Here is a 27,171-nt window from a genome sequence, read left to right as displayed (position 1 = left end):
CTACCTCTTTGACTAAATGGATGAAGGGTCTAGGCCCGACACGTCGGCCTCTCTGCTCCTGTGGTGCTGCTTGGCCTGCTGTGTTCATCCAGCCCTGCACCTTGTTGTCTCGGATTCTCCAGCATCTGCAGTTCCTACTATCTTTGACTAAACTTGTGGTTACTCCCGTTAATGTGTTACCTGTGGCTTAGCTAGTAGCACTATTGCCTCTGAGAGAGAAATCTGTAGATTTAAATTCCATGTTAGCATTTCTCAAAAATCAAGCTTCCAGTCTAGTGCAGTTCTGAGGGAGTGAGATCTCATCTAAAAGATGGTACAGTAGACTGAGTCATCATCTGCCTCTCAGTTGGAAGGAAAAGGACCTGTGGCTGTCTTTTGAAAAAGAGCAGTGTTAATCCCTGGTATCTCAGTTAATATTTATTCCTTAGACAACATCAAAAAAACAGCTTTTTTGGACATTATCACATTTCCTACGCTCGGTCAAATCACAACCAAAGGTCTTCTTTGGCCACGCAGCATTTTGGGTCGTTCTCTATAGTAATTTAATATGTTATATAGTTTACTTAAGTAGAAGCCTTGCTTTAAATATTTCATTTGTCTTTGCATTTTTAATTGTCAATAGAGTACTTAGGATGATCTTTTACATTTAAAAGTGTGATACAGATGTAAGTAGTTGTTCTTGTACCATTCATATCTTGTATTCCATTTTAGCTTGTGTTATCCTATGTACAATTTTAGAGAAATGGAGAACTAGGCAAACTGAAATGGTGCAGCATAACTGCTGAATTAATGCAACATCTATAATTCCAATACTGTCTTGTGATGGATGATGTTACAGTACTAGTCATATCTTAGAATACTGAAAGAACTGATTGTTTCAATACCATGAACTGCTTGGCAACAAATACAACTTCTACTCTTATTCAAATTCATGTAATTATATTTATTAGTTTGATGGTAAACCCCAGTTTGTGTTTGCCAGTAAACTTCCTGAGTAAAGATAGTTGGGTAAATCCTGCCCGATTCTACATGGAGAGTTGTAATCTGTTTGCTGTAAACTGTGTAGTTGCCAAGTAGCTGCCTCCTACGTTTATTTCAAGTATCTGAGTTTTAATTATGGGGAACGTGAGAACAAGTAAAAACAGAAAGGAGTATGAGATTAAAACAAACCATAGACGCTTGAAGTAGTTTACTCTAAGTAATGATTTTGCCAAAATTTGTAAAATTTATGAGGAAATTTGATAGCTTTTTGAGAAAGAATAAAAAATACAAAAATAGGACGGGAAAATTGGCTTAATGTAGTGGAAAGCTGCAATTGAGAACCAAGTACCAGCACTGATGCAAGGAGTCAATTGGATCATTCTTGAATTGACAAAACTGTACAACAGTGGAATAGTCATAATATTCTCATCCTTTTCTGACAAATTGTGTTTCTCCATTTGACAGAGCTAAGACATAGAGAGTTGTACCCTAAAAGTCAAAGAGCGTGTTATAAGTTTAGAGGCATAAGGTTAGAGTAATTACTGACTATTCCGTATCAGTGTTTTGTAAAGAAGGGTATGCTGACAGAAGTTTGGTCAAAGTGCAAATGGTACAGGTAAAGAATTGGATGAAAATTGACAGGATGTATTGGAAAGGCTGGCTGTATGTATAGTTGTTAAGTTGCTATTTTGGACTGTTTATATCCCAGGTGGCTAACGGATGTCAGGGTGAGTACAGAGAAAGGGGTTTCAATAATTTTATAATCTTCCTTCGACAGAGGAGAAACACAAGATGATTAGAAAGTGACAAATATGCGACCCTTATCCAAGGAACGGTGTGAGGACATTCTTCATACCTAATATATCAATCATAGAGTCATATAGCACCGAAACACCCTTTGGCCCAATTCGTCCATGCTGACCAGGTTTCCTAAATTGAACTAGTCCCATTTGCCTGTGTTTGGCCCGTATCACTCTAAACCCTTTCTATCCATGTAGCTGTCCAAATGTCTTTTAAATGTTCTAATTGTACTCACCTTGACCACCTCCTCTGCAGCACGTTCCATATATTCACCACCCTCTGTGTGAAAAAGTTACCCCTCAGGTCCTTTTTAAATCTTTCCCCTCTTGCCTAAAAATGATACCCTCTGGTTTTGGACTCCATCACCCTAGGAAAAAGACCTCGGCTATTCCACCCTATCCATGCCCTTCATGATTTTATAAACCTCTATAATGTCACCCCTCAGCCTCTGACACTCCAGGGAAAAAAGCCCCAGCCTATTCAACCTTTCCCTATAGCTCAAGTCCTCCAGTCCTGGCAACATTGTTGTCAATCTTTTCTGCACTCTCTCAGGTTTAACAACGTCCTTCTTATAGAATTACCCAGTATGTATTAAGTATTCTAAAAGTGGCCTCACAAATGTCCTGTAAAGCCACAACATGACATCCCAACTCCTGTAGTAAATGTTCTGACGCATGAAGTCCTGTCTCTCCTTCAGCCATGTTTATGTAATAACCATGACATCCTAGTCCCATGTTCCATCCATGCCCTGAGTTCATCTGCCTTATCTGTCAGGCCTCTTGCATTGAAATAAATGCAGTTTAATTCTTCAGTCTTCCCTTGTTCTCTGCCATGCTCATGCTTGCCATATCTCTTGAACTTGCCCTCTCTAACTTCTGTACCAGCCTCAATCTTCTGTCGTGTCTCACTTAGGGTTTCGCTGCCCTGCCAAACAAGACTAAACCCTCTCAAGTAGCTCTACGAATCTCCCAGCCAGGATATTGGCCGCCCTCCAGTTCAGGTGCAGCCTGTCCCTCTTGTACAGATTACTTCTGTCCCAGAAGACATCCCAGTGATCCAAAAATCTGAATCCCTGCCCCCTGCATCAGCTCCTCAGCTATGGATTCTTCTGCCCTATCCTCCTATTCCTACTCTCACCAGCACGTGGCAGTAGGAGTAATACAGAGATTACTACCCTTAATCAGTTTAACATCGGTGGTGGGTAAGGCTTAAGCAACAGTAATCGGGGGGAAAAGAATCGCACTTGGAGCGATTTAAGTTAATTAAGAAGAACCAGCACAAATTTGTCATTAGTGTTCCTGCCTCAAGACATTGCGGGTCTACCTAAACCAAACGGACTGCAGTGGTTCAAGATGGCAGCTCTTCGTCATTTTCTCAAGGGCAACAGGTTTAGACAATAATTGCTGGCCTGGCATCACTTCTCGTGAATGGATGCAGATAAATTACGTTTAATTGATCCAATTGAATATTTTAATGTAATGGACTGTTGATGAAGAAAATGCAATATGCAATGGATGTGTTCTGTATGGGTTTTGAGAATGTATTCAATAAAATATCACACAAAAGGCTCATTAACAAAGCTGAGGCTGATGAATTAAGAGAGTCAGTTCCATTTTCGGCTGGACAAATGACTTGTGAACAGAAAATAATGATTAAAGGTGAATGGTTGTTTACCAGTGTAGAAGGATGCAGTAGGATCACCAAGGACTTAGGATCACTTGCTTTGTTTGCTTTATATATAAATGACTTGGATGTTGGAATAGAGTTAATTTCAAAATCTGCTAATGTTACCCAAGTTGGAGATGTGATGCACAGTGAGGACTGCAAAAGGATGTAGACTAGCAGATGGACGAGCAAACAGCAGATAGCATTCAATACCAAGAAGTGAGAGGTGATGCACTTTTACAGAAGAGATTGGGGAAGCTATAGAATTAATGGAACTGGGTTTATGTGCATATTCTTTGAAGATGCCAGGATATATTGAGAGTGGTAAGCAAAGCAAGTGAAATCTTGGATTTCATTAGTAGAGGTAATGAATACAAAAACAGGGAAGATATGCTGAACCTTTCTAAGGGTCTGGTTAGGCCATAATTAGACTATTGTTTCATTCGGATTAACTAACTTTAGGAATGATGTGGATGTACTTGAGAGGGTGAAGAGGAGATTTACCAGAATGGTGCCAGGGACTTTAGCTACAAGATTAGGTTGGTTATGTTCCTATATAGTTCTTCATGGTGCTCAGGAAGTTGACATGAGCTCTGATAGTGATATTACAAAATTATAACAGTAATGCTGTTTGACACAATCCTGAAGTCTGAGTTGTACAGCTTAGGTGCCTAGCATCACACTGGGACTGAAATTCATATCATGGAATTCTCATTTGTGTGAGAGGCAGAACATCTTCTTGATTCAATGGCAGCATTCTGTCAATGATGAGTATCACTGTGTCGCTACTATATAGCAGCAACATTATAAACAGGAGATGAGAATCTCCTCAGTTCAGGGTGACTGACTTTGAGCTGGCTGGCCACGGCTGGTGTACTGTGCACAGGTAAATAAAGGGTGACTTGGTGACAGGATACTGGTCTCTGTGCAGTTATTTCAGGGACCAGTATGGTTTAAACAAAAGCCAAACCTAGCTGGAATCAACATTTCACTCAAGGGCAATGCAATCAGTTGCCCTCTTTGCCCAACATAGAGACATTAAAAGGCCCTCATCTGTTCGTAAAAAAACAATAGCAGCAGCGTGAAGCAGCTACCTTCACCTATTGCTCAAGCTCCAGGGTAATCTGGGGTATACTGGGCACTTCTCAGAATCAAAAGTGACAGCCCATTTATGAGTTTGCATGGTATGCAATAAGAATTGATCTGATGAACATATGAATTTCAGTGCCAGTATGATGCTAGATGTATAGATGTATATCCCAAAGATTGGCAGATTGTATCAAGCAGCATTTCCCTTCATTTCTGAAGAAGGGTCTAGGCCCGAAACGTCAGCTTTCCTGCTCCCCTGATGCTGCTTGGCCTGCTGTGTTCATCCAGCTCTGCACCTTGTTATCTCGCATTTCCCTTCAGCTGTTTGCAATAAGCAAGGTACTCACTGTACTCAACCAGGCTGCACGTACAGAAATGACAATACAATGTCCATCTTTAGATACCAAGAACTGCAGATGCTGGAGTCACAGTCAACACCATGTAGAGCTGGAGGAACACAACAGGTCAGGCAGCATCAGAGGAGCAGGAAAGTCGACGTTTTGGGTTGGGGCCCTTCTCTGAAGAAGGGATTGACAATGTCCACTGTTAGATGTGATCCTGCAATTTGATAACATTTATTAAGTAATCCAGAGTGTGTGAAGAATTATGTCAACTGTCAATTTAGGATTGTCGGTCATGCTGACAGTGTGGTACACTTAAGAGGAATGGAAACCAAATGTGGTAGAATAGAATAAAATAGAATATCCTTTATTGTCATGTGTACTCAAGTACAGGACTACAGTGAAAAGTTTTACAATGTCACCTCTTATGGCACCATCTTAGGTACAAGTACCTAGGTGCGAATCTTAAGATACAAAAAGAAATAAAGAGAAAAGTAGTATTACTTTTACGTTGCATTGTTTAAAGAATAAGTTTAAAATAACACATAGTTAAAGGACTGACATTCCAGTCAGATAAAAATAATCCAAACAAATGGTACGTTACAGCAGCTCAGCACAGTGGCTTCTGCAGGTGGTCTGACCACACACGCAGTCCAGCAACTGTTTCCGCTTCAAGCCTCCAATCAGCTCCGTACTGGCGCTTAGCTGCTCCAAGTTTAAGGACTGCTTCCCTTGCACCAGCCTCCACCCAGGACTCACACCTCGCACTGGTCACTGCCTGGGGCTGCTTTCCCCGCACTGGCCTCTGCCCAAGACTTGCTCCACATGTTGGCCGCTGCCCGGAACTGCTTTCCCGGTGCTGGCATTCATCTGGGACTTCCTCTATGCGTTGGCTGCTGCTTGGGGCTGTTTCCTCCACATTGGCCACTGTACCCGCCTCTGGGGCTCGCCAGCTCTCCATTCCCTAATGCAGAAAGGGGAAAAAAGGAGAGAAAAGGAGCTCTGGCTGGAGTATCTTACTGTGCTGTCATTTTGCCAGTAGTGGTGTTCTGTTCTTTGCAGCCAAACATGTATACTCATTTGCTTGTTTCAACTCGACAAAATAGGTGTCATCCATTCAGGATGTTTATATGTCAGGACAAAGACTTGAAAAACTGAGTCAATCTACCTGGTTTGAAAATTAAACAAAGCTTGGCATTTAACTGTCAGTTATCGTTAGCTTGGCATTTAACTGTCAGTTATCGTTGGTAATGGTGAATGCACCAACTAATCGGTACCCTGCTCTCGTATTGTATAAATGTTGTTTTCTATTTACTTCACTATTTCTCATGAATAGTTGTGATGATTAAGATGAAAAGCTTTGACAATGTATCTTTTTCTTGGTACTACTCAAGTTCTATAACAAAAATAATCTGTTTTAATGATGGTGGTTGATGGGTAAATAAATGCCTGCCTTTCTTTGAGCAGTGTCATGGGATGTTTTACAAGCTTCAGAGTGTGGAAAAATCACGATTAACTGCTTGTCTGAAAGATAGTATCTTTGAAGTGAAAATTATGTTTACAGGTGTTAGTAAGATTTGAACACACAGCTTTATTCAAATAAAGGCTCACTGAAAATTTCAACGCCCATTTGTGCAAAACCTGCACAACATCTGACTTTCAATCTTAGTTAGCCATGCACCTAGGACCGAAACATGACTGGACAACTTTATATTATATATATGTATATTATTAACCCTTTTCAGATATCCAGGAATTTCCAAGACTGGGATAACCAAGGTGTGAATGCAGGCTGAGAGCTGGGTAAGACGGTGACTAGAGCAAGTGGGAAACAGAGAGCTGGGAATTAGCATTTCCTACAGAGTGGAAGTCAGGGGCAGTAGTGAGGTGAATGGGATTGGTACAAACTGAGTGGTAGTTAAGAAAGGCTGAGTGAAATCTGGGGACTTTACTGTGGGTAAGCACTGATTATTTTCATTGGTGAACAAATAGGAAGCATGGAGATTTACCTTGAAAGAAACCACAGTGGATTGGTAAAGGAAGGTTCTTGAACCAATAGTTGTTTGGAAATGAGATGCTTAACCAAAATTTACTGTTGTGATAGAGACTCAAACATAATTTCAGAGGGAATTGGATAAATATTTGTAAGAGATGAATATAAAAGGTTCCTAGTTTGGGCCTGTTTGAGATTAAAACAGAACATTTGCACTGTTATGGAAATAGGGTTCTGCAGTGCTGTCATTTCTGTAATTCCAAGAAAATATTTTTTTTTTGAGTCTGAGCCCAGTGTGTGGTATGTGCTGAATTTAGAACTAGGTTCCCTGTGAGATGTGAATTGAGTTCCAAGTCCACTCCCCTTTGTGATTTCTTCGTTTTGGTTTTGGTTGGTTGATGCCAGCTGGCTTTGAAGTGTGAAGTCCACGACAGATTGATCCTGATTGATTGATTTTCCCAGTTCACAGTTGTCTTCATACACAACCATAGATAGGGAATTCAGCCTATTATTCGTGGCATGCAGTAAACGCCCTTGACTGTATTTTGTGCTACGGAGGGAGATTCTAGTTGTAGCTTCAGGTTCAATATCAGTGCGTTATAGTTGTATTTAATCAACCTTTTCAGAAGTGATTTCACATGCCTGTAGAGCAGTTAGGACTTAAACCTGAGGTTTCTGGTCCAGAAGTAGACACTAATATACAAGCGCTTCATGTTTCATTTAAGCTGGTTAGGCAACATTGACTGTCAGTTGGTCATGAGAAGAATCTGAGTTACAGAGATATGCAGCATGGAAACAGACCCTTTGGTCCAACTTGTCCATGCTGACCAGGTATCCCACATAAATCTAGTCCCATTTGCTGGGATTTGGCCCGTGTCTTTCTAAACCCATCCTATTCATATACATATCCAGATGCCTTTTAAATGTTGTAATCGTAACAGCCTCCACCATATCCTCTGGCAGTTCATTGCATTCATGCAATACCCTGTGCATGGAAAAAGTTGCCCTTTAGGTCCCTTATACATCTTTTCCCTCTCACCTTAAACCTATGCCCTCTAGTTTGGACTCCATCCCCCCCAGGGAGAAGACCTTGCCTATTTACCCTATCCATGCCTCTCATGACCTTATAAACCACTATAAGGTCACCCCTCAGCGTCCAACGCTGTAGGGAAAATAGCACCAGCCTATTCAGCCTCTCCGTATAGCTCAAACCCTCCAACCCTGGCAACATCGTTGTAAATCTTTTCTGAATCCTTTCTAGTTTCATGACATCCTTCTGACAGCAGGGAGACCAGAATTGCGCGCAATACTTCAAAAGTGACCAAACCAATGTCCTGTACAGCCGCAATATGGCCTCCCAACTCCTATACTCAGTGCACTGACCAATAAAGGCAAGCATACCAAGTGCCGCCTTCACTATCCTATCTATGTGCGCCTGCAATTTCAAGGAACTATGAACCTGCACTCCAAGGTCTTTCTGTTCAGCAACAATCCCCAGGACCTTAGCATTAATGGTAGAAGTTCTGCCCTGATTTGCCTTTCCAAAATGGAGCACCTCTCATTTATCTAAATTAAACTCCATCTGCCACTCTTCGGCCCATTGGCCCATCTGATCAAGATCCTGTTGTACTCTGCAGTAACCTTCTTTGCTGTCCAGTACACCTCCAATTTTAGTGTCATCTGCAGACTTACTAACCACTCCTCCTATGTTCACATCCAAATCATTTATATAAATGACAAAAAGCAGTGGACCCAGCACCAATCCTTGTGGCACACCACTGGTCAATGGCCTCCAGTCTGAAAAGCAATCTTCCACCACCACTCTCTGTCTTCTATCTTTTAGCCAGTTCTGTATCCAAACAACTAGTTCTCCCTGTATTCCATGTGATCTAACCTTGCTAGCCAGTCTACCATGAGGAACCTTATTGAATGCCTTACTGAAGTCCATATAGATCACATCCAACGCTCTGCCCTCATCAGTCCTCTTCGTTAGTTCTTCAAAAAACTCAATCAAGTTAGTAAGCCTCGATTTTGCATGCACAAAGCAATGCTGATGATCCCTAATCGGTCCTTGCCTTTCCAAATATATGTAAATCCTGTCCCTCCGGATTCCCTCCAACAACTTGCCCACCACTACTGTCATGCTCACAGGTCTAGAGTTCCCTGGCTTTTCCTTACCTCCTTTCTTAAATAGTGGCACCTCGTTAGCCAACCTCACCTGTGGCTATTGATGATATAAACATCTCAGCAACGGGCCCAGCAATCTCTTCTCTCACTTCCTACAGAGTTCTACGGTACACCTGATCAGGTCCCAGGGATTTATTTGCCTTTATGCATTTTAAGACGTTCAGTACCACCTCTTCTGTAATATGGACATTTTTCGAGATGTCGCTATTTATTTCCCCACATTCTCTATCTTCCATGTTCTTTCTCCACAGTAAACACTGATGCAAAGTACTCATTTTGTATCCATCATCTCCTGCGGTTCCACACATAGATGGCTTTGCTAATCTTTAAAGGGCCCAATTCTCTCCATAGTTAACCTTTTCTCCTTAATGTATTTGTAGAATCCTATTTGTTGAAGCTATTTCATGTCCCCTTTTTGCCCTCCTGATTTCCCTCCTAACTATGCTCCTGCTGCCTTTATACTCTTCTAGGGATTCACTCAATCCCTGCTGCGTGTACCTGACATATGCTTCCTTCTTATTCTTGACTGAAACCTCAATTTCTCCAGTCACCTAGAATTCCCTACACCTACTAGCCTTGTCCTTCACCATAATAGGAACATACTGTCTCTGGATTTTTGTTATCTTATTTTTGAATGCTCCCTGTTTTCCAGCTGTCCCTTTACATGTGAACATCTGTCCCCAATCAACTTTTGAACGTTCTTACTCCAATTTAGAACTTTAACTTTTATATCCAGTCTATCCTTTACCATCACTATTTTAAACCTAATAGAATTATGGTCACTGTCCACAAAGTGCTCCCCCACTGACATCTCAGTCACCTGTCCTGCCTTATTTCCCAAGAATAAGTCAAGTTTTGCCCCTTCTGTAATAGGTGCATCCACATACTGAATCAGAAAATTTTCTTGTACACACTTAACAAATTCCTCTCCATCCAAGCCCTTGACACTATTGGCAGTCCCAGTATATGTTTGGAAAATTAAAATTCTCTACCATAACCAACTTATTATTCTCACAAATACGGAGACCTCCTTAAAAATTTAGTTCTCAATTTTCCACTGACTATTGTGGGTGTCTATAGTATAAGCCCAATAAGGTGATCGTCGTTTTTTTATTTCTCAGTTCCATCCAAATAACTTCCCTGGAATATCCTCCCTAAGTACAGCAGTAATGTTATCTGTGATACACAGGACTCCTCCTCCTCTCTTGCTCTCCTTTCTATCCATCTATCCATCCTATATCATCTGTACTCTGGAACATTAATCTGCCAGTCCTCTCCATCCCTGAGCCATGTCTCTGTAATTGCTGTGATATCCCAGTCCATGCCCTGATTCATCTGCCTTACCTGTTGGGTCACTTGCATTAAAATAAATGCATTTTAATTTATCAGTCCTACCTCATTCTCTGCTTTGTTCCTGCCTGCCCTGACTGTTTGACTTACTCTGTTTCCCAACTCCTGTATTAGTCTCAGACTGGTTGCTTTCCTCTCAATCTCCCTGGGTCTCCCCGCACCCTCCCAAGCAGCTCGAGCAAATCTCCCCGCCCATGTATTAGTCCCCTTCCAATTCAGGTGCAATCCGTCCTTCTTATACAGGTCACTTCTACCCCAGAACAGATTCCAATGATCCAAAAATGTGAATCCTTCTCCCCTGCACCAGCTTGTCATCCACGCATTCATTTGCTCTATCCTCCTATTCCCACAGTCACTAACTTGTGGCACTGGAAGTAATCCAGACATTACAACCCTCAAGGACCTCCTTTTTAAATTCCTGCCTAACTTCCTATATTCTTTCCTCGGAATTGCGACCTTATCTGTTCCTGCGTCCTGCTGGTTCCTTTCTCCTTTGAGAGTATTCTGCACCCTCTCCAAGATACCCTTGATCCTGGCACCAGGAAGGCAACACACCATTCTGATGTCTCCCTGTCGGCTGCAGAAACATCTGTGCTTTTGACTAGAAAGTCCCCTATCACAATCAACCGCTTGGAACCTGGTGTATCCCTCGTTATGTTAGAGCCAGTCTTGGTTGTTACTAGTTACTACTACTAGTTACCTTATTGAGTTAGTTGTGATTTAATTATTGATGGAATAAATGTTCTTCGCACTTCTTTGTATTCCTGTTTGACAATTGTTTCCCTGCCCTCAGTTTCTCTTCTGCAACTTTTGATGCTGCTGATTTGGTGAAGCTAGCTGTTGGTGAACAGCTGAAATTTTACTGGGGAATAAATACTGGAGTACAGTTTTCAGAATCCAGGTGAGCATGGACCTGGGAAAGGGCTGATTAACTCAAACAGGAAAACAGTCCATGACTGAATGGTTCTTGATGTGGGGTTTCAAGGCTAGATTGACAAAAGTGAGGAATTCAAATGCCTTATGAAGTTTGAGATTTGATAACCTAATTTGTCATTTTCATCCAGGTGAAATTGCTATAAATCTTTGGGATCTGTCTTGGTCGAATTTGATCTTTAATGTGGATTATGGGATGTTTGATTGCAGTATATACCCGTGCTGGGTGTGAGAAATCGTTGTATATGTACTGTAGATTGTATTACTGTTTTAAAATTGTACAGTAAAATTTTTTTGCCCAAAACCATGGAATCTTGTGGTATTATTCCCTTAGCGAGTCCCCTACATCCACCTTTTGTCTACTTAAAAAACGTAAGTTACTGGTCCCTAACCAAATGGTAATATTAAATTTGGCAGCCTGGCCTGGCATCATAACCCAATGTGGGAGCTTGTCTGGGATCTTAACAAATGTCATTTGTATATACCCTATGACCCGAATAGCAAAAACCTCCAGGAGTGCCACCAACCACTTGGCAACCTGAATGTTCTAACCCACTGATCTTTCCCGTTCCTACAGACGAGATTGTTTTCAGTGGCAATAGATACGTGCCTGACACAAATGGATACGAATTGAGGTTTTATTCGTAGGCAGTAAAATTTACTTAGCTTTTATTCTACGTCTCTGTATTACTCATATTTTGAGAGGGCGGATTGACCTGCAGCCTTATTATAACTTATCTCTGGGAGATGAATAAAAGTGATAAGAAAAACTGAAAGAACTGTGGATGCTGTAAATCAGAGACAAAAATAGAAATTGCTGGAAAAGATCAGCAGGTCTGGAAGCATTTGTGGTACCTGCTGAGCTTTTCCAGCAATTTCTATGTTTGTCTCTGAATGAAAATGATGATGCATTACCAACCTTTCTGGTGGAATCGTGACATTTTTTAATAAAACAAAAACTTCAGAACATTTTTTTCTATATTGTTAACAGATTGTAGACACATTACTCAAGAAACAGGATGGCCAACCAGGAAGAAACCTGGGAACAACTTGATTCAGAATTTGACCACTATTTAGTTGACATGAAACCATATGTTCTGAAACTGTCACATAAGTCAGGTAAGCTCTAAGGGGAGAAAGAGGGATAATGTTTCTTTCCAGTTATTGAAGCAAATTCTCCTCTGGTAGTTTCAGTTATTTGTTAATTGCCTTCAGCCCTGATTAATATCAGTGCTAAGTTTTAATATTTGTGTGCATTGCTTTGTACTGCAGTGAGTAGCAGCATAATTAGTGTAAAGAAACAATTTTTCTTGCTGTTTTCACTAACTCAAGTTGGGGGACTGCAGGGATATCCAAACTTTGTAAGCTGGTCATAGATCCTTATTCGTTGAATGTAAAATTCTAAACCAATGTTGCTACTAAGATATATAGATCTCAAGTTGCTGATAATACGTCTCGGTATTCCGATATAAGATTTATCCACCAACGAGCAACTGCATTGAACATAGGAACAGAAGTCAACCATTTGACTCGGGTTAACAGTCCAGTCTGTTCTGCTATTTAATGAGAGCATGGCATATCTGTTTTATCTATCATTGCCCAATATTTCTTAATTGCTTTGGTTAACATAAATCTAAAAATCTCAGGTTTAGAATTATTGATTCAGCATTAATTGTTGTTTTGTGAAGAAGGTTCAAAACTTTACCACCCTCTTCTGTGCAGAAGTATTTTGTAATTTAGTTCCTGAAAGGTTTGGCTGAAATGTTTAGACCAAACCCCCTAGTGCTGGACACCTCAGCTGGTGAAAACAGCTAGTAAAACAGAGTTTTCTCGAACTTCAGACTGTCAAAATTGGAAAAGGACAAACCATCGACTAAAGAAACATCGCAGCACAAGTGGAGCTGACGTTCAAGACTCAGAGTTGGCTTTCTGCCTCATGAAGATCAGAAATTGCTCAGAGGCTGTAGTCTGAACACCCTTTCTATTTATAAAAAGAATGTGCAATATTCTAACATGCATAAGCATACTTAGGGGAGGTAGCCAAAATGTTGTGTTTAGATTAATAGTACACCTCTTTTACAAAAGTGAAGGACTGTTTCTTCTCCCTGTTTTTGTTCCAAAATGTTTGCCTTCATCCAGCTACTGGATGCAATAATGCATTGGCAAAACAGGGATTTGATAAAAACAAGATCATTAATTTTGATAGAAATCAGTTCTATGAAAATACTCTTGAATCAATAGTGCAGAGCATAATGAAATTATTATTGGATTGAGCAGAAACGATCTGACAGTTATTTGCTTTGCAGTCGATGACCTATGCACTAATAAATTGACACAAGTGAACTTCAAATCAGCTACACAATTGAGGATTGTGAAAACTTCATATTAAAAGAGTTTGAACATTTTGTCCTGTGTATTTAGGGGCGTAAATGTAACTTCCTTGATAATCATTTTGCCAATATTTCATAGATACACTATAACATTATAAAAAAGTTCTCCTGATAGTGAATTTATCTGTTGAGTAAATGAGTCACGCAAGTCTGGTAGGACTGTGGCTTGTACCTATCTCCTTGTTGAATTACAGATTATACTTTTGAAACCTGGCAGTGTCGAGACTGAGTCTTTACCAAACTGCAGAATTGGCAGGTCACCTGCCAGGTTCAGAATGGGAGTTGGTGCTATGTAGCATAACATGAAAGAACAAGTAGTTATTATAGTGAATATAGATTCTGGAAATTCTGAAAAACTGGAAGCACGGAGAACTCTTTGGAAAACCATTTGTGCTATGGGGATCTCGTCAACAGAACATGCTGGACCACAGAACAAACTCACAAAAGGGTTTGAAGAATTAGCTAAGAGTTGGAATCAGGACTAGGATTGTTGAAAGCATTTGTTGAGAACGTGTGAAGATTGCTATCTCTGTATTGGGAGAAGCCGTGAGGGGCTCTGAAGAACCCTGCTTGCAGCCACAGCAGCTTCAAAATTATTGGTTTATGGAGGACAAATTTGGCAAATGACCCTATCCTGATAGTTATGCAGTGTTCGCTCCTGGATGTACTTGAATTTCGAGGGCAGACTGGTTTAGGCTTGATTGTGATGCCCTCTTCCTGTCTCCAGCAAGTAATAGACAGAGCCAAATGATTCCACAGCCAGTGAATCAGATCTAAACTCTGTAGGCCTGCCATATCTGTGTGAATGGTAGTGGACAACTAAACAAGTCACTGGCAGAGGAGATGGTTCCATAAACACCTCCATCCTTCACAATGAGGCAATCCAGCAATTTTTATTTTGCTCACTTGTGGGATTTTGTGTCCTGGCTGAACCATCATTAATTGCCTGTCCCTAATTGCCTCTGAGTAGGTGATGGTGAGTTGTCACCTTGAACTGTGTTCTGAGGAAGGGTCACCAGACCCGAAATGTTAACTCTGATTTTTTTCTTCACAGATCCTGCCAGACCTGTTGAGCTTTTCCAGCAACTTCTGTTTTTGTTCCTGATTTACAGCATCTGCAGTCCCCCGCAACTGCTTCCAAGCTGATGGTTCCCCAGCCCCGCACAGCTCACTTCTACCTCCTTCCAAAAATCCACAAACAGGACTCTCCGGGCAGACCCATTGTTCAGCCTGCTCCTGCCCCAGAGAACTCATCTCTTCCTACCTTGACTCAGTCTTCGCTCCCCTGGTCCAATCTCTGCCCATGTACATCCGTGATTCCTCTGACGTCTTACACCGGTTTCAAAACTTCCAGTTTGCAAGTTCCAGCCACTGCCTCTTTACCATGGACGTGCAATCCCTTTACACGTCCATTCCGGACCAGGAGGGTCTTAGGCCTCCCCGCTCCTTCCTGGAGCACAGATCTGAAATGACCCCACCCACCACCACTCTCCTCCACATGGCTGAGCTTGTCCTCAACCTCAACAACTTCTCTTTTGACTCCTCTCATTTTCTTCAGTTAAGAGTGGGGGCCATGGGTACCCACATGGGCCCTAGTTATGCCAGTCTGTTTGTGGGGTATGTGGAACATTGCTAGTTCCAGACCTATTCCGGCCCCCACCCACAAACTTTTTCTCTGATATATTGATGATATCATCGGTGCTGCTTCCCTCTCTTGTCTGGAATTGGAAAAGTTCATCGATTTCGCTTCCAATTTCTACCCTGCCCTCACTTTCACCTGGTCTATCTCTGACTCCTTCCTTCTGTTCCTCGACATTTCTGTTTCCGTTTCTGGAGATAGACTGGCCACTAATATCCATTATAAACCCAATGACTCCCACAGCTACCTGGACTATACATCCTCGCACCCTGCTTCCTGTAAAGACTCCATTCCATTCTCTCAGTTCTTCCGTCTCTGTCGTATACATTGCACGTGAGGCCACCTTCGACAAGGGAGCCTCTGAAATGTACACCTACCTCCTTATTCGAGGATTCCTCAGCACCGTTGTCGACAGGGCCCTCATCTGGGTCTGACTCATCTCCCACATTTCCGCCTTCACCCCTTCTCTTCCATCCTGCAACAGCAATAGAGTTCCCCTTTTCCTTACCTACCATCCCACCTGCATCCACATCCAGAAGATCAGCAGATGCCATTTCCGACACCTCCAGCGAGATGCCAAGAGTTCTGAGGAAGGGTCACCAGACCCGAAACGTTAACTCAGATTTTTTTCTTCACAGATGCTTCCAGACCTGCTGAGCTTTTCCAGCAGCTTCTGTTTTTGAGTCTCATTCTGCTGTTAGGGAGGCAATTCCATAATTTTGACCCAGAAATAGTGAAGGAATGGCAATATGTTTCCAAGTCAGAATGACGAGTAGCTTGGAGAGGAGTTTGCAGGTGGTGGTATTTCCATGTGTCTGCTGCCTTTGTTCTTTTACATAGAATTAGGCATGGCTTTAGAAAGTGCTGTCTAAGGATTTTTGGTGAATTTGTGCAGTGCCTCTTGTAGATAGTACACACAGCTGCTACTTAGCGTCATTGATGGAATATCTGAATGTTTCTGAATGTGGACTGTTTTGTCCTAGATGGTGTCAAGCTTTTTGAGTGTAGTTGGAACTACACTCATTCAGGCAAGTGGGGAATACTCCATCACTCCGAAATTGTGCTTTGTAGATGGCGGACAGACTTTGAGAAGTCAGGAGGTGAGATACTTGATGCAGGATTCGTTGCCCCGATCAGCTCTTGTAGCCACTGTATTTATATGGCAAGTCCAGTTCAGTGCAAAAATAAGGCTGAAACATTCACAACAATCTTCAGCCTGAAGTGCTGTGTGGATGATCCTTCTTGGTCTCCTCCAGAGGATATCACCATCATAGATGCCAATTTTTAGCAAATTCAATTCACTCCATGTGATATCAGGCTCTGGATACAACAAAGGATTTGTGCCTTGACAGCGTTCCAGTAATGACAAAATCCAACGACACTTCTTAGCAACAGTGTGTACCAATTAGAAGATGCCTTGCTGAAATTCAGGAAGGCTGCTTTAGACAGTACCTTTCAAACTGCAGTGACTATTTAGAAGGGTAAGGGCAGCAGATATATGAGAACACTAACATCTGCAAGTTCCCCTCCAGGACACTTGCCATTCAGACTTGGAAATATTGTGTCATTCCTTCAGTGTCTCTGAGTCAAACCTTGGGACTCCCTCCCTCATGGCATTGTGTGTGTATATCTACACCAGGTAGATTGCAGCTCACCACCACCTTCTCAAGAACAACTAGGAATGGGCAATAAATGCTGGTCCAGCTTGTGATGCCCACACCCGTGAGTGAACAAATAAAAAATAAAAATCCTTTCTAGCCTAATTGCATTCACCATTCGCACTTCTAGATGAAGAATTTGTACACATTAATTGCGCTAAGATGTTTTTTCTCTTTTTTCTCTTTCATGGGATGTGAGTGTTACTGACAATATCAGCATTTGTTGCCCATCTCTAGTTTCCTTGTATTGTGTGGCTAGGCCATTTTGGAGAGCAGGCAATTAAGAGATGACCATATTGCTGTGAATCTGGAGTTGTGATTAGGTCAGCTTAGGAAAAGATGTTGGATTTTCTTCCTTAAAGTATACTTTTATAGGTTATGGTTACTATAACTAGCTTCCAGTTCCACATTTTATTGATTTGTTGATGATGGGTTATTTTTATGTGCCGTGGCGAGATTGTACACATGAGCCTGGAATGTTAAGCTGATATCTTTGGATTACAAGCCCAATGACACTATCACCACACTGTCATCTTCCCCCAGAAATCCAAATTTGTTGTGATGGTTCAGATTTGTACAAGAAATTTAAAGCATTTGTCTTTCAAGAGCTGAGGAAAGAAGCTTGTTATATTTTGATTCTGTGTTGGTTTTGAATGTTATATTGAGTAGTCCATGTTTCTGTAGTCACCAAACATTTACCCATCTCAAATGGAAACTAATCAGATTAATTGGAGTATTTTACAAAAACAACTTGAGTTTGTATAGCACCTTCAATGTATTGAAACATTCCGAGGTGCTTCACAGGAGCATTATTAAACTACTGAGCTACACAAGGAGATAATAAGTCATGTGACAAAAAGGTTTCTGCAATAGGTATATTTTAAGGAATGTCGTTTACAGTGAGGAAGGGAGATGGAGTTGTAGTGAAGTTTTAGAAGGTACTCCAGAACTAGGGCTCCAGGCAATTATATGTGTGTCCACCAGTGATGTAGCAATTAAAATTTGGGGATGCACAAGAAGCCAGAGTAGGGAGCACAGATATCTTTGAGGTTTGTGGGGCTGGAGGAGAGTACAAAAACAGGAAGAGGGCAGGCTGTGGAATGATTTGAAAATGGGAATTGAAGTTAGAGTTCTAATATCAAGGTGTTGCTAGACCAGGAGCCACTGTAAATCAATAAGTGATATAGGGTTGGGATTTAATGTGAGTTAGACACAAAAAACAGTTTGAGGGTAGAATACGAGAGCCCAACCAGGAGTGCATTGGAATAACTGCATTTGGAGATGACAATGACCTGAATTCAGGTTGGAAACAAATAAACCGAGGCAGATGAATAGGCAATCTGATAGAAGTGGGATGAGGTGTCTTAGTGATGAGAAGTCAGAAGTCCATTTTAGGATCAAATGTGATATTGAGGTTCTTTATGAAATGTGTGGCTTCAGTTATCTTTGGAAGTGTACAAATACCATCAGTTCTCACCTGTGAAATTATTTTCTAGTGGCCAATTGCGTGATCAGAAACCTACTTTATGTCTACTAATACCTGACTGAGTTATATTGCCACCAGGCACATTACAAAGTGATGTGATGACTTTTTCTTCTGACTGCCCTGTCAGGTTAGTGCCTCTTGGTAGAGAATCTGACCAGTATTTTCCCTTTCTGCTATAACAACATGCTTCTTTCAGGTGCCATGTCAAAATTCATAATGTACATTTAAAGGATAATTGTGACTTTTAAAATTTCTATATACATCTTGTAGAACGTCAGAGATGTGCCTTGTGGATCAAGAAATTGTGTGATCCATCTGGAGCTGGAGCAGGAGTAATGGGACGCAAAAACCGAAACATGTATGCCAAGCTTTTACTTCACATGCTGAGACGGGGAGTGCTTGAAGGTCCTTTCACACATAGACCAGAACCTGGATCGCTTAAAACACTGCCTTCTTACATGGTATGAAGTGTTCAGGGAAAAAAAAAATGCATGTCAAATGAAGATAAATTATGCATGTGACTTCTTGGGGCTATACTATTATTAACATAATTTGGTGTCACTGCTTTTATTTATTCGTTCATAGGATGTGCAAGGTGTTGACAAGGGCAGCATTTGTTGCCCATCTGTAATTGCCCTTGAACTGAGTGGCTTGCTAGGCTATTTCAGAGAACAGTGTTAAGACTCAACCATATTGCTGCGGGTCTGGAGTTGCAAATAGACCAGACCTGGTAAGAATGGCAGATTCCTTTCCCCAAAAGGCGTTGGTGAACCAGATGAGTTTTACAATAGTAAATGAGTTTTTATTTATGAAATGAAGTGCTGGAGAAACTCATCAGGTTTGGCAGTGTCTGTGGAAACAGATAAACAGACTTAATATTTTATGTCTTCTTCAGAACTCTGGAGTTGTTTAGATAAAACATTAACTATGCTGCAAGACAAGTTGAGCTTCTCCAGCACTTTGTTTTTATTTCAAATCTCCAGCATCTGTAGTATTTTGCTTTTAATGACAATTTCACAGACACCATTAGAGTAGCCTTCAACTCCAGATTTCATTATTTGTTTAAATTTCACTAGCTGCCATCATTGGATTTGAACCCATGTCCTGAGAGCATTAGTCTGGGCCCCTAGATTATTTGTGCAGTGACATTGTCACAATGCACCATCTTTCCCTGAAATTCAGCATTAAATGTGTGTTTTGTAAATGTGTACACAAAGATTACAGGCCCAGAGATTCTGAGAAGACCTTTTGGGGGTAGTCAGATTTCAAAATAGACAGACAGTAGCTGAATTCTTTCCCAAAGGCTCCAAACCTGCCAGAGAACATTCACTCACAGAGACAACCAATCTAGAGAAAGCTTGACCTTGCATGTGACAGACAGAATCTGTGAACAGCTGCTCCACCAATCAGAAATTGTTTCTTTCCAGCTCCTACAATCAAATTTGGGCTTTCTCACGCTCCACTACACTCAAGTATTGAGCTAGGGTAGTGTTTCAGCTGGTTGGGAGCAGCTTTGAGCGGGTGTAGGATGCTGAATTAGAGCTGTAATTGTGGGGTTGAGAGACTTACAAACCTGCTGACTATCCACCTCCTAATGCTGCCTCGACTAGAGTGAATGCATGATTTGATCTGTCTTCTACTTTTGACACACGGGCATGGTTGAGGTCGAAGATTATGCATTGAAAATGCAGGATCTGGCTATAATCACATTACCTACATTCTTTTTTTATGTCAGCAGCAAATCTGCTTCTCACATGTTTTCTCTGGGCTGTAACTTAAAATCAGATGATCTTAATCAGAAGTTTAGTATGTTTTTAAGAAACATCAAATCATGCTTGGCTTTATGACATTTAATCATACATAACTTAAAATTATCATTAAGGTATCTGACAAATAAAAGGAAAGAAAAATTTTGACATTCTACATAACATATTGAACTCAGCTTGGGTTCTACAGGCTGGAGAATGACTGTGGTTCCTGTGGCTGCTGAGTAAGTGGTGGGAGGGTGAAAGAGCTGTGTGTGTCTGGAAGTTGGGAATTTTATTAATTATAAATTAACAAAAATACCTTATTTATAGATTTCTGGTTAAAATATATAATTTATAATATATACACCATTTTGGTGATTGTGTTATGTCTTTTGAAGTCAAAAATGCTAAAAATCTTCCCTGGTCAGCCACCCTAGGAATGAGGCCTTGAGGTCCTGACCATCTCTCATATCCTGGGGTCAGAAATATGTATGTAGTTGGTTGTGTGTCTGTGCCATGTACACCACCAAATGATATCTATAAATCTGATTGTGGAATTAATATTTAGCTGTGATGTCTTGCTGGAATGTAGGTAAACCTGCAGTCTCAGCCAGAGAGGTAAAAACAAACTTTATTGCTGCAGCTTCTATTTGACCAATTTACCAAAAGCTGTTGATCGTAGCGAGTCTACACCCAGTGCTGCTCGGGTGCAAATAACAGAGAATACATGGAATGGTATATTTTCCTTGTTGGCATGGCATCATATTTTGCTATCTAGGTAATAACCCTGTGCTTTTGTAAACTGTGATTACTTATGGCAAAGAAAGGGATGAGATATCTGTCACCACCCAGATAATGTAATTTCTTTTCTGGCTCTTTGGATCTCTGAAATTTTATAGCTCTGCCCTGGAACTTTTTTTTAAATGAAATCCCCCTCCATTCTTCTGTGGAGAAAGCAGGCAGTTGATGCCATTCATTTTTAAGTTCTCTGTCAGAAGTTATGTGTAAATGTCCTTGGGTAATTCATCATGATTGGAAATCCATTGGGTGTGTGTCTCTACTGATATTGCCGTCAATGTGCTATGCCAAGTGACTATTTACAATCGGACCATTTTAAACTTAACTTATAGATCCTGTGCTGTGCTGTTGCTAGGATTAGAAGTAGGGGGACAGTTCACTCAGAAGCAGTAACTGATGTAAAGACTTTCTTAACAACTATGTTGCTAGAGCAACTGGGTATTAGGAGTTTAAGATTGCTGACTTATTAAACAACGTTGGTGAAATACTTCAAGTTAAAGACAGTCAGACATACTTTAATTGAGTGTTTTAAACAAGATTGGTTCTTGAACCATATGTAGGAAAGTACGAATAGAGAACTCCTCAAACAGCAAAGGCAGAGTTACAAAGAAGAACTAGTGAGATCAGGAACCGATAATGGACTGAGAAAGCTAAGGAGCTGCAACTCCTTGCCAACAAGCATGACACATGGGATTTCTTCAGTACCACCAAGGCAATACATTGACCCACCAGCCTTGGCCTTGAACCAGTGTGGAATAAAGACAGAACCCTTTTGAGAGAGATAGCGAAAACTCAGCCTTCGATGGAGTGAACAGTTCAAAGAGCTCCTAAACAGTGATACATTCATAGATGAGTGTTCTGTTTGAGAAAATCTCTCAACTCTCCAGCAAAGATTATCTTGGACTACCGCTTAGTGTGGCATTAATCAAAGCTGCCATTAAACGCACAAAAAATTGAAAATCTGCGCAGGACTTACACAGTTAACAGTGCGACATTAGAGTAGTATTGTAGAACAGAGAAACCTAGGGGCTCAGGTACATAATTCTTTGAAAGTTGTGTCACAAGTAGTCAGAAGGTGTTAAGGAGGCATTGGCACACTTGCCTTCATTGCTGAGATCACTGAGCATAGGAGTTGGGGTGTTTTGTTGAGATTGTACAGGACATTGGTGAGGCCATTTTTGGAGTATTGTGTACAGTTCTGGTAGCCCTGCTGTAGGAAGTGTGTTATTAAATTGGAGATGGTTCAGAAAAGATTTTCCAGGGTGTTTCCAGGACTGGAAACTTGGTTGGCATGAATGAGTTGGACCGAAGCGTCTGTTTCCGTGCTGTATGATTCTATGACTCTGATTTATTTCAGTGGAGATTTTCAAATTGGAGGAACAGAGCTTAGCCATCATCTCCATCAAATGTTCCTGAAAATCTGCGACAAAAGAAATCCCTGCTGATCTCCGGGATACTGCCAATTAAAAAGTCTTTCTATCTCTTTGTTAAATTTTCTTAATGTCCTAGCATCTACCGTACTCAAAGGTAGTGAATTCCACAGATTTGTGATCGTTTGAGAAGTAATTTCTCATCCTCTCTGTTTTTAAATCTGCTACACCTTATACTAAAACTATGACCTTTTTGTTCTAGACTGCCTCACATGAGGAAGCATCCTCTGTATGTTGAGTTTGTCAATCCCCTTTCGTATCTTATATACTTCAGTTTGGTCTTGTCTCATTTTTCTAAACTCTATAAATCCAAATTGTTTATTCTGTATTCCTAAAACAAGCCCCTGACCTCTAGAATGAATCTTGTGAATATCCTCTGAACTGCCGTCAATGCATTGACATCCCTCCTCGAGGGGACCAAAATTGTACGCAGTACTCCAGCTGTGGTCTCACTAATGCTTTGAATAGTGCAGCAACAGTTCCTTCCTTATATACTCCATTCCTTTAGCAATAAATGCCAAAATTCCATTTACCTTTCTTATATATCAGCAGTTCAATAAAATGAGTGTGAAAGCCTTTTTCTATTTGGTCTCATGGTACACAAACCTAAAACAAGACATTTCCAAAACTTTCTAGTATTCTTTCAAGCAGGTAGGATACCGTTGTGGTTGGTTGGCTTGCCGAGCTGCTTCATTGTTCTGCAGACGTTTCATTACCCTGCTGGGTAACGTCATCAGTGCAGCCTCCGATGAAGCACTGTTGTGTTTTCCTGCCTGTTATTTAAACTCTGGTGTCCGTTGAGCTGGATTACCCCATTTCCGGTTTCCTTTGCAATGGAGTGTGTATGGGGTCTAGCTCTGTTTATTGATGGCTTTCTTAGTGGATAACCAGGCCTCTAGGAATTCCCGTGCTTGTCTCTGCTTTGTCTGTCCCAGGATCCTGATGTTGCCCCAATCGAATCGGTGGTTCTCCTTATCCATGTGGATGGAGATGAGTGAGTATTGGTCGTGTCTTTTTGTTGCCAATTGATGCTTATGTACCCTTGTGGTTAATTTCCTTCCTGTTTGTCCAATGTAATGTTTGTCGCAGTCTCTGCAGGGAATCTTGTATATGACATTGGTCCTGTCCATTGTGGGTAGTGGGTCTTTGGTTCGGATGAGCAGTTGGCATAGGGTTGATGTGGGTTTGTGTGCTACTCTGATGCCCAGTGGTCATAGGAGTCTTGTGGTCAGTTCAGATGTGTTCCTGGTGTAAGGTAGCGTGATGAGTGTGTCAGGGCATGTAGTATCTTCCTGTTGTCGTGTGTGTGATAGGCATCTTCTGACCCAGTTTTTTGGTATCCATTGTCTTTGAATACTTGGAAGAGGTACTCTTCTTCTTCTTGATGTAGCTTTGTGCTGCTGCATTGTGTTGTTGCCCATTTAAATAATGTTCTCAAGCAACTTTGTGTGTATTAGGGTGGTTGCTGTTGAAATTCAGTACTTGGTCAGTGTGTGTGGCTTTCCTGTGTACCTTTGTTAGGAATTCCTCATTTGTCTTGCGTTCCACCATGACGTCTAGGAATGGGAGCTATTTGTTCTTCTCCTCTTCTCTGGTGAATATGCTCCCGGTGAGTGTTTTGTTTATTAGTTCTCCTCTAGTTTGGTCTGTTTAATAATTACGAAGGTGTTGTCCACATGGCGTATCCATAATTTGGGTTGGATTAGTGGAAGGGCCATACTTTCAAGTCTCTGCATCACCGCTTCAGCTATTAGTCCAGAGATAGGTAATCCCATAGGTGTCCCGTTGATCTGTTCATATATCTGGCTGTTAAAGTTGAAGTGGGTGGTGAGGCATAGGTCCAGTAGCTTCAGCATGTTGACTGTGGAGATGGTGTCACTAGGGTCTTGTTCTTGCTTTAGCAGTGTTGTCAGTGTTTCTCTTGCTAGTGGTATGTCTATTGATGTGAACAGGGCAGTAACGTCAAATGATACCATGGTCTCGTCATCGTCTATTCTTATGTCCTTGATGGAATTGAGGAACTCCTGGGCTGAGTGTATTGAGTGGGGTGACTGCTGATGAGGTACTTTAGTCTCCTTTGTGGCTCCTTGGCTAATCTATGCGATGGCGTGCCTGGCAGGGAGACTATGGGTCTGAGGGGTATGTCTGGTTTGTGTACCTTCGGGAGGTAAAGAATGGGTGGGGGGGGGGGGGGTGCGGTGGTGGTGTAGTTCCTTCAGGTTTCATTCTTAAGGAGTCTGTTTTGTTGGTTTAACCAGTCTGTTTGAGAATCTTGTTGCCCAGTTGTGGTGTTGGGTCTGTCTGCGCTTACCGGTATGTGTTCTTGTCAGCTAGCAGTGCATGTGCCTCGGGGAGGTAGTCCCGTTTATTTAGTATTACTGTTGTGCGCCCTTTGTCTGTTGGTAGTATTGTGATGTTCTTGTTCTTGTCCTTTATCAGTCCTTCTAGGGTTTTCCTTTCAGATGGGTTGAGAGTGTTGAGTTCGCTTTTTCTGGTCAGTGTCAGGATTACTGTCTATCTTATGGCTTGTTGTGTTTCTTCATTGATGTTGTTGGTCTTCAGCATGGCTTCCAGTGTGAATAGGAATTCTGTTTTGTTGGCGTCTCTGTAGTTGTAATTGAGTCTGCGAATGAGAACAGCTTTCTCTGTGTCAGTTTCCTGTCTGAAAGGTTTCTTATCCAGGTGTCTGCTCTGTTGTTGTTGTTTTGGGTCAGTTTGGCTTAGTAGTTAGTTAGTTAGCATCAACGGCCTCCGTCAATGGAGTGGGATTTCCTAGAAGCCTGGTACTCCACTAAGAAAGCTGTCAATAAACACACAGAGCTAGACTCCATATACACTCCATTGTGAAGGAAAACTGGAAGTGAGGTAATCCAGCTCAGTGGACACCAGATTTTAAATGACAGGCAGGAAAACACAACAGAGCTTCATTGGAGGCTGCACTGATGATGTTACCCAGCAGGGTAATGAAACGTCTGCAGAATAATGAACCAGCTCAGCAAGCCAACCAACCACAACATCCACAACCCAGGCTACAAGTCAACTCTAAAGTCTTATAGGTAGGATACCACTTTTAGTGTTTGAACCAATACTATATCGTGCAGAACCTATAATATATATTCATTTTACTCTTTTACTGCCTCCTTTCTGTTAGGACTTCTGGTTCACTTTCTACCTCCGCTTGTGCCAATACTCCATTGAGGCTGTCTGCGAAGAAGTGTGTAAAAATGGTTGAGTGACTTGAGGGCTGGATTTGAGTGGCATTGCCAAAAGACTAATATGCAATGCAGCCGACTTGATGTCTGGTTAAGAAGTGATTATGTCTCTTCTGGCTATAAAGAACAATTATTGTGGAACTATGTGGTCATTTAAGGTGTGGTTTATTGCTGTGACATGTGTTTGAGTTCTTTTCAGACAATGTAAGGAGAAGGCAATGTCAAGTAATGTCTTCAGACTTAGATTTTGAAGAAATACCATGATATACATGCAACCGTAGAGATGTAAGCACTGATCTTCTAGTTGCATTAGGTAAAGGTTGATTTATCATTGTGTCTTTATGTCTGTACAATACTTCCAGTCTAGACTTTTAGTGTAGTCTCGTGTAGTTTATTCTAGTTAGTTCTAACTCCACCCATTCTCTGATATTTATACTTGCTGATCTGCAGCTCTGTGACATCACTGTAAAGTTATTCCAGTATCTTGAAGACCTTATGCAACATGTAGTACTAAACATTTTATCAACCTTGAGGGGAAGAAGTCAATAAAATAAAAGAAAAACGTGGATTTATTAGGAATTAACTCAAGCTTGTTAACTCTGATGAATTGGGAAGTCACTGTTGGGTATAGGGTATAATCTCTGGGATGTCTCAGTGAATTAATTCAGTTTTTGTTTTCTTTTATTAATTGCAGTCAATCTACTTTGATGAGCCCAGTTTTTCAAAACCACTTGATCATGGAGTTGAGGGAATACCAGACTGGGTAACAGGAGACCTGGGTTCAGGGGATTCAAAGTCCAGTGGCTCCTTGAGAAGTTGCTCCAAAGATAATGCATCTTCTGACTTCCCACGTGTTGTTCACAGGTCTGTTTTCTTAAAAACAAAATTCTATTTTGAGCCCTGTTACACTTTCTCATATTTTACTGAGTATAAGATTTCAACAGCTCTACCTAGTTTTACTGTTGTGCTGAGGAACTCTAGTAGCTTCCACATGAGACAATAGTTGATAAGAGAACACAGAATGGAATCTTAATTGTTTCAGGTTGCATTCATTATATTCGGTGCCAAGAATGAAGTAATTTGAGGAATAAGTTCACCTTAAATGGCTTGTTATTTTGACCAGGTTTTCAACTCAAAACAAACCATTCCATTCTGTGTATACAGGATGACTTCATTACGCCCTGTAAATTGAGCAAATTAATAATCATAGTTTTGTAAAATTAATTCCAATGTTGAACAGGCTATTTAAGCAAGATTATGTAAAGGCTATTGATAAAGTTGGTCATGTGTTGCTGAACTATGCACCTAGAATGTTCCAGATTCAGTTACCAGTCAATACTGACTGAATTAGCTAATCTTAACTAATATTGCAACCGATCACTCACGATTCTGATTTTGTTTCCTATCACGTCTGTCTTGTTGGAAAATGTGTGTGTCATGTCAGGATCAGACAAAGCTGTGAATCAGAAC

The 27,171-nt window shown here is 41.1% G+C and overlaps 1 protein-coding gene across 4 annotated transcripts in view; it reads left to right on the top strand.

Moving 5' to 3' along the window:
• Positions 1–27,171, top strand: part of cep112 (centrosomal protein 112) — a 220,338-nt gene that overhangs the window by 16,137 nt on the left and 177,030 nt on the right. For 3 of the 4 annotated variants that reach the window (XM_048610810.1, XM_048610811.1, XM_048610808.1), the window contains exons 2-4: positions 12,332–12,459; positions 18,784–18,974; positions 26,396–26,565. In XM_048610810.1, the coding sequence (XP_048466767.1) occupies positions 12,360–12,459; positions 18,784–18,974; positions 26,396–26,565 (461 nt within the window). In that variant the 5' untranslated portion in view covers positions 12,332–12,359. Of the gene's footprint in view, positions 1–11,200; positions 11,309–12,331; positions 12,460–18,783; positions 18,975–26,395; positions 26,566–27,171 lie in introns of all 4 variants that reach the window. The other variant, XM_048610809.1, reaches the window with a different exon arrangement.

Source organism: Rhincodon typus, chromosome 23 (assembly GCF_021869965.1).
Source record: "Rhincodon typus isolate 14 chromosome 23, sRhiTyp1.1, whole genome shotgun sequence".
Classification (NCBI taxonomy): Eukaryota; Metazoa; Chordata; class Chondrichthyes; order Orectolobiformes; family Rhincodontidae; genus Rhincodon; species Rhincodon typus.
This window is presented reverse-complemented; position numbering and strand designations above follow the sequence as displayed.